The sequence below is a fragment of the Garra rufa genome, chromosome 25 (assembly GCF_049309525.1).
Source record: "Garra rufa chromosome 25, GarRuf1.0, whole genome shotgun sequence".
Taxonomy (NCBI): domain Eukaryota; kingdom Metazoa; phylum Chordata; class Actinopteri; order Cypriniformes; family Cyprinidae; genus Garra; species Garra rufa.
Window position 1 is genome coordinate 10,801,294 of NC_133385.1, and position 13,794 is coordinate 10,815,087.

At 35.5% G+C, this 13,794-nt stretch overlaps 1 protein-coding gene across 1 annotated transcript; it reads left to right on the plus strand.

Moving 5' to 3' along the window:
• The first annotated feature begins 505 nt into the window (after positions 1-505).
• Positions 506-13,667, plus strand: LOC141301899 (GTPase IMAP family member 8-like). The gene is made up of 5 exons (XM_073832093.1): positions 506-1,199; positions 3,278-3,982; positions 10,145-10,825; positions 11,316-11,492; positions 12,075-13,667. The coding sequence occupies exons 1-5, from the start codon at positions 533-535 to the stop codon at positions 12,350-12,352; spliced, it is 2,508 nt and encodes an 835-aa protein (XP_073688194.1). The 5' UTR covers positions 506-532; the 3' UTR covers positions 12,353-13,667.
• Positions 13,668-13,794: the final 127 nt, after the last annotated feature.

The window sequence follows — 13,794 nt, forward strand, 5'->3', positions numbered from 1 at the left end:
GCCAAGATTTTCAGCAGTCTCTGTGTTAGAGACGTATAGCTGCAACCTGGAGAATTTTAAGGGGATATATATATATAAGATGAAATAAAATAATATTGTCAGGGTTCTGTCCTGACGGACTTGTCTGTTTTATCTTTGTTTAATATTTCTTTGTTTGTCTTGTGCTTGAGCACATGGCTTTATCCATGCTCTGCTGGCCTAGCTCACATCAGCTAAACAAACTCAGACAAACACCACCCTGCAGTCACTCTTAGTTTTTAACAGTTTATTAAACTGTACTTATTTCATGTACATGGATTATAATGCAAACCAACTCACATCACATCAGTGACCAGTAAACAATGAACACCTTCTGTTTGCATCAATGACTGTACATTATGTCTTATTTATTTTATTACATAGAGATTTTATTAAAAAAATATTCAGCAGACATTTACATGTACTGAGTATAAAATAATCTTGCATACATGTGTTTTGTTCTCTGTTTGTTACAGGTGGCGTCCAACATCTCTCAGAGCTGAGGATTGTGTTGATGGGGTATAGAAATGCTGGTAAAAGTTCAACAGGAAACAGCATCCTGGGCAAAGAGGAGTTTGACTTGAAGAGATCTGCTCAGTGTGTGAGGAGACATGGAGAAGTAGCAGACAGACACATCACTGTCATTGAAGCTCCAGGATGGTGGATGAATTACACTGTAGAGCAGAGTCCTGAGTTACTGAAACAGGAGATTCTGCTCAGTGTGTCTCTGTGTCCTCCAGGACCACACGCTGTACTACTGATCATACCTGTGGTTGATATATTTAAAGAGACTGTGAGAAAAGTAGTGCAGGGTCATCTGGATCTTCTCGGTGAGAGAGTCTGGAGTCACACTATAGTGCTGTTCACTGGTGGAGACTCTCTGTTAGACACATCTATAGAGCAGCACATTGAGAGTGAAGGGCAGGATCTCCAGTGGCTGCTGGACAAATGTGGGAACAGGTATCATGTTCTCAACAATCAGAACAGGAGTGACCACACTCAGATCAAGGAGCTGCTGGAGAAGATTGAGGAGACAGTGGCACAAAACAATGGCTGCCATTTTGAAATAGACAGAAAGATTTTACAGGAAATGAAAGAGAGAAGAAAAGCAGAGGAAGAGAGAGCAGAAGAACGAATAAATTTGATGAGAAAACAGAGAGAAGACATCAGATCACAGATGAGTAAGTCAACAAACTTCATAGTGCATCCACGGCTGTGTTTTGTTTTTCTGCTCTTTTTTTCTGTTCTGTCTGTTTTCATGTGGAAAATGGATATTATTAAGAGATTTATTGAAAAAGAAAATGACAGTCATGATTCCTGACATTATCAGTCCAACAGCAAATGTTGCTGATGTTTCTGGTGTTTGTTGGTCAAGAATATTTAACTGGGCTTAGCATTTCATAAACATAATTTTTTATTCAAACATACAGGCTCAGTGTCACATTGCAGTCTTGATAACCATGTCAAGATTATTTTGAGATAATGACTGTACATTTTCCCTGCTTACTTTATACTTATTTTATGTAGAAATTTTAGGGTCAATTCATCTCAAGTGGTCTAATAAAGGTTGCTTGCCAATTGTAATTTTTTATTTTATTATTTTATTTTTGTTTATTTTTTAATAAAATTTTATTTACTTATTTTAACTACATTGTAGTTTATCCAATCAGTGTCCTCAAGCCTAATCCGAAAAGGGCAATTATTTTATCGCTCTTAATGAGCCACTGCTACAGTCTATATGGATTGGATAATATAAATCATTATTTCTCTAGTGAAGGCTTGACAGAAGATTATTGTAACCAAGGTAAAAATGGTTACAGTGACATACAGGAGTCATAAATCAGGCATGCGTGAATCAGTCATTATTGATTTAAAACAAACTGTGCTTGTGCACTGTTGGCACATTGACTGCAAACACTGTACACTTATGAGCCAAATTCAATGAGAAATGTCCATCCTGTTAGGAACAAGTGAACAGTTTGAAAGATTTTTTAATAAAATGTATAGACATTTTTTTTGGGAGACAAAGCTAATTACAATACTCCTTTAGTTTGAAATTAGTTATAGTGGAAACATTATATAAAACAAACCATATGTAAAATGTAATAAAGTTCAAATACAATACTTTGACTTAAACATCATTTGCTGTCACGTATGTACACTAAATGTGTGCACACTGTTAACAGAGTGGATTGGGGTTTGTCTTTAGGTTACTTGCATGTAAATATGCATAATACATTTTTATTATACTAGTAAGTACATGAGACGTGTAACAAGGACACCTTAAAATAAAGTGTTACCTCATTTTTTTAATGAATTTAATATTTGGAAAATACGTTAGAGAAAAATATTATTGATATAGCAAACAACGTGGGGAAGAAATCACTCATATTAAGTGTTGTATTGATTATCAAAATAGGCAGACACAAACCTGGGGACATGTGAAAAATGGTGATATTTGGTGCTTTAATATCCTGTAAAAAGTTTAGATTATTAAAAAAAAAAATGTGCTTAAAGTTTCAAAGCTGTTATTTACGTCAAAGACAATTTTAAAATTGATACTGTTGAATATGTTATCTTTACTAGGGACACAAAAGGCACCAAATTCCAGGAATAACCCATGTTCGTATGGGCATCAGTCACTTCAAACACAGAAACAGACATTCGCTCTGACAGAGAAACGAATAACATGCCTTCAAATCACATTCAGATTGGTTTTTATTTTTTATGTGTATGTTGCTGAGTTTAGTGTTTCTGAAAGGATCTGTATATGAATTCAGGTCAAGGCAGCTGGTTTAGTGGTGTTTTGACATCTCTCTGTGGTCCTGTTTGGTATTGCACCTTGACTTGTACTTTTTTATATAAAATCTCTAAAATGTAGCATGTATTGTTACTCCCAGATTTTGCTGTCTCACTGTTTAAACACACTGCGAATTATAAAATCTAAAGCATATTTTTAATTTACCTTAAAAAGCTAGCAGAAAATACAGTGTCTTAGCCACAAAAAAAATAATATCTCAAACCTGAACATTTTTACAGCCAGGCACTACAGGGAGTACGCCATGATGCAAAACTAGTAGTTTTGAAATGAATAATTAATATAGGTTATCATGCAAAAAAAAAAAAAGGTTTGAGAAACAAACTTTAGAATTTTTGGGCGATATAGATTGACTTTTTTAAAATATATATGTATTTAGAGCAGTTTTTTACAGATTCTGTGTACAATATTTTAAATGAGTGTGTTTTGTCTTTATTTCAGGTGACGCCCAACATGTCTCAGAGTTGAGGATTATGTTGATGGGATTTAGAGTTGCTGGTAAGAGTTCAACAGGGAACACCATCTTGGGAAAGGAGAAGTTTGAACTGAAGAGGTCTGCTCAGTGTGTGAGGAGACATCGAAAAGTAGCAGACAGACACATCACTGTCATTGAAGCTCCAGGATGGTGGGAAAATTACACTGTAGAGGAGAGTCCTGAGTTACTGAAACAGGAGATTGTGCTCAGTATGTCTCTGTGTCCTCCAGGACCACACACTCTACTACTGATCATATCTGTGGACACTGGATTTAAAGAGACTCAGAGAAAAGCATTTCAGGGTCATCTGGATCTTCTCGGTGAGAGAGTCTGGAGTCACACTATAGTGCTGTTCACTCGTGGAGACTCTCTGTTAGACACATCTATAGAGCAGCACATTGAGAGTGAAGGGCAGGATCTCCAGTGGCTGCTGGACAAATGTGGGAACAGGTATCATGTTCTCAACAATCAGAACAGGAGTGACCACACTCAGATCAAGGAGCTGCTGGAGAAGATTGAGGAGACAGTGGCACAAAACAATGGCTGCTATTTTGAAATAGACAGAAAGATTTTACAGGAGATGAAAGAGAGAAGAAGAGCAGAGGAAGAGAGAGCAAAACAACGAATGAAGAGGATGAAAAAACAGAGATACGACATCAGATCTCAGATGAGTAAGTCAACTTACTTCATAGTGCAGCCACAGCTGTATTTTGTTAAAAGTCTCCTGAGAGACTTAAAGGTGCCATAGAATGCATTGAGAGAATATTTTAAATTGTTCTCTGATATCTACATAGAAGGTATATGGCATAGGAAAGGGCAAAAAATCTCCAGAAATGGTTTTACAGGTCCATTTACAACCCTAGGATTTGTCCCTAGAATGAAATGCTCTGTTATTTGGAAGCTTCATGAATATTAATGAGCTCTGCTCTGATTGGCTTTTTCACAGAGCTCAATAGCTCGCACATGGATAAAAATATATATTTAATTCGGAGCTCTAGCCGCTTTTAATATGCGGTTTGTTGAATCTGCCGTTTTGAATCGCGGATATTTTAGTTTCATTACTGTGATCGCTCTGTGTAAAGTTACAATGCAGAGGTAGTGCTTGTTTACCCACACAAGTTGAGCTGCTGTCAGTGTCAGTGATTCTCCAGATCTGTAAATCATTCACCATCATCAGATCAGTTATTTCTCCATCATTCACCATCATCAGCACAGTCATCTCTCTGTTTATGTGGTAGGTGAAATCCTATGTATAGCAATGTAACAGGCTAGCGCTAGCATTAAGCTAACCGTGTCCCTTGAGTGACTCACGTTGTTTTACTGATGTACTGACGTTACCGATGATTGGGCGATGCAAATGTTGGAGGCGTAACCATTAACGATCTCGGGAAAGTTTCGTAACAGTCGGGTATATGTTGGAATTGACCTATTTTTCGATGGTCTTTTGCAAATACTAGATTTATATAAGAAGGAGGAAACGATGGTGTTTGAGACTCATGGTATGCCATGTCCATGTACTGAACTGTTATTATTTAAGTATGCCAAGGTAAACACAGTTTTCCATTCTATGGCACCTTTAAAGAAAAAGAACATCAGTTTGTCGTGACTCTTGAGTTTTGTTGGATCAGTGTTATCAATCCTGAAATTATCAACATATTTTATCATAGAAGTGTTAGGGTCAGTCCATCTCAAGAGATCTAATAGATGTTGCTTGACTATTTTTAATTTCCTAATTTCTTTATTTATTTGTATTGCCTTTTTTTCACTTCGTTTAACCACAGTAACTTTTTTTTTGAGTCAATGCCCACAAGATGTTTCGGTTATTGTAGTTATTTGGTTGTAGGTCACCTTTGGACTTTTACAGAGGCCTCCTCCTTGACACCTGTCCTGTGGCGGCTGACCAATAGAGGGCACCTGCCTGAACCACATTCACAAAATTATTTAAAAAAAATATATTTTATTATTATTATTTTACCTATATATCACATTTGCCTGTCCGCATGTCTCAATTTCAGCTCTGGGACGACAGAGAAATTGCCAACAGGAGGCAGGTCTACATAATAGTTTCAGCCGATCAGTGTCCTCAAGTCTAATCTGAAAAGGTTGATTATTTTATAGCCTCTGTAACTATATGAATTCAGGTCAAGGCAGCTTATAAAGTGTTCTTTTGGCATCTCCCTGCTGTCCTGTATGATGTTGCGCTGACTTGTAGTCATTTATGCAAAAAAGCTCTAAACAAATATAACTCATGTTGTTACTCCCAGTTTTTGCTGTTGCACTCTTTACACACATTGTAAATCATGAAAACAAAACTATGTAATTATGTATTTTTATTTTACTTTGAAAGCTTGAGGAAAATACAGTTTTGTGAGATTTATCCTCAAACTTAATCCAGAACTTGATAATACTTTTTATCTATTTCAAGTATTTCCTAAGCCTCTTAAATTCTTGTATTAATATTTTCCCCCAGATTTCTTCTAGCTATTTAACCAGCAGAATGCTACCATAGAGAGGACTAACACTGCACTTTCCTAGTCCCCCCATCTTTAATCTATCTATAAAGTTTTAAACCTGAATGATTTGCTTCTGCATTATACTTTTGGCACTTCCTAAACTTGTGACTCGAATTCTTCCCATTATAAATGTCCCTGAATGTGGAACTTTGATCTTATACATATACAGTACAGACCAAAAGTTTGGACACACCTTCTCATTCAAAGAGTTTTCTTTATTTTCATGAAACTTTGCTCGAAGTATCGCTTGGGTCTCTACACATGAACTCAAGCATTGAGAACATTGTTTGTGTACACAGAGTTTACTGAAAAGAAAGGTTTTGAACAACTCACTTTCACTGTTTGATTTTCCGCTCGCGGCCGCCTTGCCAGGCAAGAAGTGTCGATCTCCGAATGTGAATTATAATTACCATTAGGTAAAAAACATTGAATAATACTTTTTTATGTATGAGACTACCTCTTGAAGCTAATCAAGAGAATGCCAAGAGTGTGCAAAGCAGTAATCAAACCAAAAGGTGGCTACTTTGAAGAACCTAGAATATTACATATTTTTAGTTGTTTCACACTTTTTTGTTATGTATATATAATTCCAATGTGTTAATTCATAGTTTTGATGCCTTCAGTGTGAATCTACAATTTTCATAGTCATGAAAATAAAGAAAACTCTTTGAATGAGAGGGTGTGTCCAAACTTTTGGTCTGTACTGTGTGTGTGTATATATATATATATATATATACATTAGTGGTGGGCCGTTATCGGCGTTAACGTGCTGCGTTAACGTGAAACTCTTATCGCGCGATAAAAAAAATATCGCCGTTAATCTATTCTCAAATTTGGGTTGGGAGCTGGGTCTAAACTACGCAAGATATGATGACTTTCACGTTGATAGTTTAACGCGGATGTATACCGAAGACTATAGAATATGGTCGCGCGTTTAAGTCTCCTCCGCCAAAACACAGACGGGATCGCGTCGTCCTCCATTCATAAAAACCGAATCTACTATAGCGAAATGCCACGTAAATTCGTCGTTTTTTGGATTCATAAATCAAATGTTGGTCAGTCACTTAATTCAAATCGCGATATGGACTAGTGTATGTGAAAACTGAAATGCAAAAAGACCGTTTTAATATGAATCCGATATGTTCCGTTTGCCTAGCTGTATGTATGCATTGCGGAGACGAGCTTTTACTACACGCATACTGAAACACACGTGACGCTCCCGGTAATTTTTGGCATTTTCATCTCACATGAACAGATAAACTCAATCTCCCAAACTGCTGTGAGTGTCACTTTTAACGTTTCATTTGAGAAAACTAGCATCATATCATACACAGAAACTTCACGGCAACCTGTCAAAATAAAAGTACGGTGTAACATGTAATGGGTTGGGTAGGTGTTGACGTTAAAAAACACACAATCTAATAGGTAGAAAAAATAATTTCATTGTTAGTTAGTTAGTAAACACAAGTACATCTAATTAAACATAATTTATTTTCATCAACAAATTATCATAGAACAGCTTTATGAGCTTTATGATCCATTCTCAAAGACTTTAAGTCATTATTTGGGTAGCACACATATTCTGAATGCCTTCAGCAGAATTCAAATCAGCCATTTTAATCTAGATTAATCTAGATTAATTCCAAGATTTAATCTAGATTAATCTAGATTAAAAAAATTAATCTATGCCCACCCCTAATATACATACATACATACACACACACACACACACACACACACACACACACACACACACACACACACACACACACACACACACACACACACACACACACATATATATATATATATATATATGTGTGTGTGTGTGTGTGTATGTATGTATGTATGTATGTATGTGTGTGTGTGTGTGTGTGTGTGTGTGTGTGTGTGTGTGTGTGTGTGTGTGTGTGTGTGTGTGTGTGTGTGTGTGTATATATATATATTGTTTTGCAAATATGATTTATTCTGAAACAGGGACATATATAAATGCATGTTTTTTTTTATATTTAATTCAAGGGTGTTTTTTTTTCCTTTTATAGAGGCCAAATTCCCCCTAACTTCATTAATACCTCATCTTTCTTTTTTTGTGTGTTTGTTTGTTTTCAGTATACACAATAAATTATCAGGGGAAATTATATTTTCAAACAAAAATTAAAATGGCAGTAGATGATGGCAAGTGTCTATAAGTGAGTCATTCAACGATTCTTTCAAACAACCGATTCATCAGATGTTTGTGCATTGGATAATAAAAATTTGACTCACCCGATTTGTTCAAAACAAAATATGCTGAGATGTGCTGTGGTTTTGCTGTCTTTCTGAAATTATTTTTGCTGTTGAAATAGAACAAAAACAGTCTGCAATACTGCACCTAAAATGTAAGTGTAATGTAATTATTGTACTTGCTTATTGAACTATTGAACAGTCGTGATGGTGAAAATGTGTGATGTTGCTTAATTAAATTAATTAATTAATTTTTTAACTCATCATGCTAAGTTTCTTTGTGTTGCGCATTTTGATTTCTCCTGGAGAGGCTGCGTGAGCCTATCTTCAGCAGCGCAGTAGATATATCCCCTATTCGCCGCTTATTCTAAATCAGTGGTGTAGTGGTTCCTGGAGAACTGGGCATACACCCCAAATACACCATAGAGCCCCCCACATAACAAATCACAATTTAACCCCTGCTGATAACCATGTCAGGATTATTTTGACATCATAACTGTACATTTTCCTTAACATGTTTTATGTAGAAGTTTTAGGGTCAGTTCATCTCAAGTGGTCTAATGATCATTTAAATATTTTCCAGTTACTACTGTAAAATTGTAATTTTCACCTTTGGTTATTCTGCTTGTTAACATCAGGTGTCTTCAATAGTGATCAATCATCCAGGGGCGCCGCTCGCAATTTTGGGCCCTATGACAAAATATGAGGTTGGGCCCCCCCTACCACACTAAAGCAGATCTCTGGGGGCCCCTAAAGTGCGTGGGCCCTTAGAATTGTCCTAACTTTCCCCCCCCCATAGTGGTGCCCCTGCAATCATCACTTAATTAATCACTAATTATCTCATTAACTTTAACTCTACTTCAGTATTAATTTAACACTCTTATTTTAACACTTTCACACTCTTGAGTGTGGACTCAAATAAACTCCCGCGAGAGTTAATTTAACACTGGGTTTTTGCCGTGCTGTGTTATGTTGTTCTGCTCTGTGTTTCTCTGTTTTGTCTGTTTTCAATGGAAAGATTGTTTTATTATTATTATTATTATTATTATTATTATTATTATTATTATTATTATTATTGCAAGCATTATCCGTTTGTTAAGTCTGATGTCACATGTCACTGCTTCTGGGTCCAAACTCTCTTTCAGATTCCATGAGAAAACAACAAAAGGTGCTAATATACACTCACAATGTGATATAATACTACCAAAAATATATAATCCTAATCTTTAACTCCATACTGAAATCCCAGATAACCAAAAAATAAAAATAAAAGTAAATATAAAACTTTTTTTGTGTTTGGGAGCATGCAGACTGTAGTGTACACCGTAGGTTGGAAAACATTTAGCTTAAATGTTTAATATGAATAAAAACATTGCTCAAAAATGGCTGCTGAGATAATATTCTCAAGTGAAGCGCCTTGGACCCGGAAACAGCATTTCTTAAGTCACCACTTAACAAGCGGATTGAAAGACTTTATTAAAAAGAAAGAGGACATCAGTGACTCTTGAGTTTTGTTGGATCAGTGTGAAAATAATGGTTATTGTCTCCTGACATCCTGATATTATCAGTCCAACAGCAAATGTTGCAGATACTTCTGGTGTTTGTTAGTCTATAATACTTAAAAACTGTGCTTAGCATTTCATGCTTGATTTTTAATTCAAATATACTGGCTCAGTGTCTCGTCCTGATCCTGATAACCCTGTCAGGATTTTTTTGACATTATAACTGTATATTATTCTTAACATATTTTATGTAGACATTTTGGGTCAGTTCACCTCAACTGGTCTAATGAAGGTTGCTTAACCATTTAAATAATTTCCATTCACTACCATATAGTTTGTATTTTCAAGGACCATGACCCAAAGAACGCCACGGTGCAAAACCATTGTTTTGGTATTACAAATAAATAGAGGTAATTGTGCAAAAAATACAACCCCGTCCCAAAAATAAAAACAGGAAAATAAAAAATGGTTGAACCATCTTTAGAATTTTCTTACCAACTGAGATAGATTGACTTTTTATTAAATGTATTAGAGCAGGTATTTACAGATTTTAGTACAATATTTTGAATAAGTGTGTTCTGTTCTCTGTTTGCAGGTGACGCACAACATCTCTCAGAGCTGAGGATTGTGTTGATTGGGTGTAGATTAGCTGGTAAGAGTTCAATAGGAAACAGCATCCTGGCCAAAGAGGAGTTTGATTTGAAGAGATCTGCTCAGTGTGTGAGGAGACATGGAGAAGTAGCAGACAGACACATCACTGTCATTGAAGCTCCAGGATGGTGGAGTAATTACACTGTAGAGCAGAGTCCTGAGTTACTGAAACAGGAGATTTTGCTCAGTGTGTCTCTGTGTCCTCCAGGACCACACGCTGTACTACTGATCATAAAGGCGAGCAGAAGATTTAAAGAAACTGACAAAAAAGCAGTGCAAGGACATCTGGATCTTCTCGGTGAGAGAGTCTGGAGTCACACTATAGTCCTGTTCACTCATGGAGACTCTCTGTTAGACACATCTATAGAGCAGCACATTGAGAGTGAAGGGCAGGATCTCCAGTGGCTGCTGGACAAATGTGGAAACAGGTATCATGTTCTCAACAATCAGAACAGGAGTGACCACACTCAGATCAAGGAGCTGCTGGAGAAGATTGAGGAGACAGTGGCACAAAACAACGGCTGCCATTTTGAAATAGACAGAAAGATTTTACAGGAGATTGATGGTATAAAGAAAGCAAAAGAGCGAATGGACAAATGGAGTAAGGAGATCAGATCACAGACTAGTGAGTGAAACCATAAAATTTTATGAATATTGTCTACACGCAGTCTCAGATATGTTTCCTCCTCATTGTTCTAGAGATTTTCAGATGTAGTTTTAAATAGTTTAAAATGCCCATCACAAAGAACTCAGGTTGAGTTCTAATGCTCACTAACACCTTGTGCAGTCTTACTTTTTCTCAGATGGTTTCCTATCCAGATACTGACCAGGTTCAACCTTGTTTAGCTTCATTAGGAAACCAGGCAAGAGCTGCAGGGTCAAAATCAATCAGCTTGAACATTGTAATCATATAATATTCTGTTTTTGCGTTAACCAAAGTGCAGCAGAGAAGTGTATCCTCCATTCTCTGACCCATTCAGAGTTGACGTAGGGTTGTCCATCTGAATGAATCACAACTACTTTAAAAAATGATTGTTTTCTTTCAATCCCATGTGACTTGTTTTGAGATAATGTAAATGTTCTACTTGATCTGCTCTCTGCTTTCATTATTATAGTGAGTGGAGATGATGGATCTGATTCATGCTCTCTGGGAAGTTCTGCTTATGGTTCATTCAGATCACGATCAGGAGACTCAATTTTTGGATCATCACGCTCCAGAGATTCATCTCATACAAGTTACGGGTCAGGGGCCATAAAACGATATAACAGTATGGAAATACCACCACCAAAGAGTGAGTGACTGTTTTATTTGCCATTTTTACCATGAATCCCTTCTGTTTTGTTGTGAAAATATAATATGTAGTCTACATTTTTGTAATTTTTTTTACCACATCTTTTTCTCCATCATAAAATGTGGACCCTTTCTATATCTCCTTTTATTTTTCAATTTGTACACAAACAGCAGTGTTGATACTTTAATCTGTGACAATAAATGCAAGCCTGATATGACATACAATTAAAAATAGTACATATAGTATTTAGTTTGACCTGCTTAGGTTGATGATTTTCTGGAGTTAAACAAATTATTATTTGTTGTTCAAACTTTTTGAAAGTTCCAGACTCTATAAATCTTTATGGTCAACTTTAAATACTTAAAAAATAAGGCTTGTAATAAAGATATTTCTAAAACGGGGAGAAAACATATAAATTAAAATCTGATTAAAAAGTGTTTGTATGATATTTCAAAGGACACCTGGTAATGATCACCAATTATGCTACATTATTTTTAAGATCATATTGAAAGTGTCAAATGTAAGATTTTTGTTTGATAAGAGTTTCAAACATTTATACTGATTTCATTGTATTTTCCCCAGTGAGTGGAGATGAGCGGTCGGACACATTGTCTGTGGGAAGTTCTGTAAAGTACGGTTCATTCAGATCACGATCAGGAGCAGACAGCGCTTCAGTCTTTAGCTCATCTCGCTCAAAAGTCTCATCTCACAGCTCAGGATTCGGGTCTTTGCGGTCCATCCCTGAGTCTGTGGAACAATCCGAAACCAGAAGAGCACTTGGTGTGCCCAAGATCTCAAAGCTTTTCCCAAGAATATTAAAGAAGAATGACAAGCATGAAAAAGACTCTAAGAAGACATGAATTAAACTACTAAAACAGAAGCTTTGTTTTTATAATGTTGACTTTATTAAATGTATCATTTTAATATCATAATATGCAACTATAACACAGGTATTACTTAAAAGATAATATAGTACATGCAGATGTTTAATGTCTTGGAGATATATAAACATAAATATGTTGATACGTACTGTAACAATCCAAAACTGTAATAATTTTTAATTTAAAAAATAGACTACATTGCAAAAAATAAATAGCTGAGAAACTGTAAAACAAAAAAAAAAAAAAAAAAAAAACCAAGGCAACGTTATGCAGTAAAAGATTTGAGTTGTCTCAACAACAGTTTTTAGTTCTCATTAAAAAATACTTTGCTATAGTCAATGTAAATTTGTTTGTTCATGCAATGCGGTCTTATTTTGCTAATAGAAATATTCTTGTCACATCAACTGAAACGACTATTACTGCTGTTGAGGTAATTTATTATTTTTTCTATTTCCTGGGGACAGTGATAACTTAATATCCAGTGACATGGCTATGTACAACATTAACAACAGACAACATTGTAGAACATCACCGCTGGTATTGATCAAGGCAGGAAATCTTTTTGATATTGTTTTTTTATGGTTTTTAAACACATTGTTTTTAAACACATTTCAGCCAAATATTAGTTATAAATGTTTACATAGGTGCATTCACAACCTGCCTAGCAATGTTTTTTTTTTTGCTTAAGTATAGTAAAGAATAGTTTTTGCTTTTCAAATGTTCTATTGTGTGTCATCATATTTATAGAGTTGGCTTGTGTATTTTACAGTATGTTTCGCCCTTCAGAAATGTGACGTAATTTCCAGTAAGGAAGCATAGTTTTTGCAGTGCATGTAAGATTTTTCAGGGAGCAAAAGTTCCAGTGCACTGGAAAGATTTTGTTTGAGACAGCCCTTAAAATGGGTGAAGTTGTTATTATTATTTGAGACTATAACCTAAACTGGAAAATATGCATTTTTTTTTTTAGAATGTTGAAGTGTGTTTTTAAATATTGTTGGTCCTGCTTATGTGTTTGACAAGGAATTGGTTCCTTCAGTGTTCAATCAGTGAAGCTGGATACAACAGCAGACAACAATTCTGATTGCCTCATAACAGTTAAACTGATAATATTTTTGTAAATTTGACCATTTCATTTGTTTCATTTGTAAAAAAAAAAAAAAAAAAAAACATTTTAAAACGCACAGTGACATTTAGGCTTATTGTCCTCTAGATGTAAAAGTTATTTTCAGGAAGTGGCTGAGTTGTACTCAGACATTTGCATCTTTTACTTTTTTTAAATAACAAAAATAGTCAGATGGACTTTGTCAACTGTCTTAAATAAAAAAAAATAAAAAATAAAATAAAAGAGATAGAAAATAAGCTGTAGCATCAGCTTCACAACTACTGACACGCCCCATGTTTTTCACATTTTTGAAGCACCA

What these genes read in the sequence shown, in the direction of transcription:
- LOC141301899 (XM_073832093.1), top strand. Translation starts at nt 533, where the DNA reads ATGGGGTATAGAAATGCTGGTAAAAGTTCAACAGGAAACAGCATCCTG. An exon ending in AGACATCAGATCACAGATGA is followed by an intron (nt 1,200 to 3,277) that starts GTAAGTCAACAA and finishes TCTTTATTTCAG; the next exon opens with GTGACGCCCAACATGTCTCA. An exon ending in GGAAATACCACCACCAAAGA is followed by an intron (nt 11,493 to 12,074) that starts GTGAGTGACTGT and finishes TATTTTCCCCAG; the next exon opens with TGAGTGGAGATGAGCGGTCG.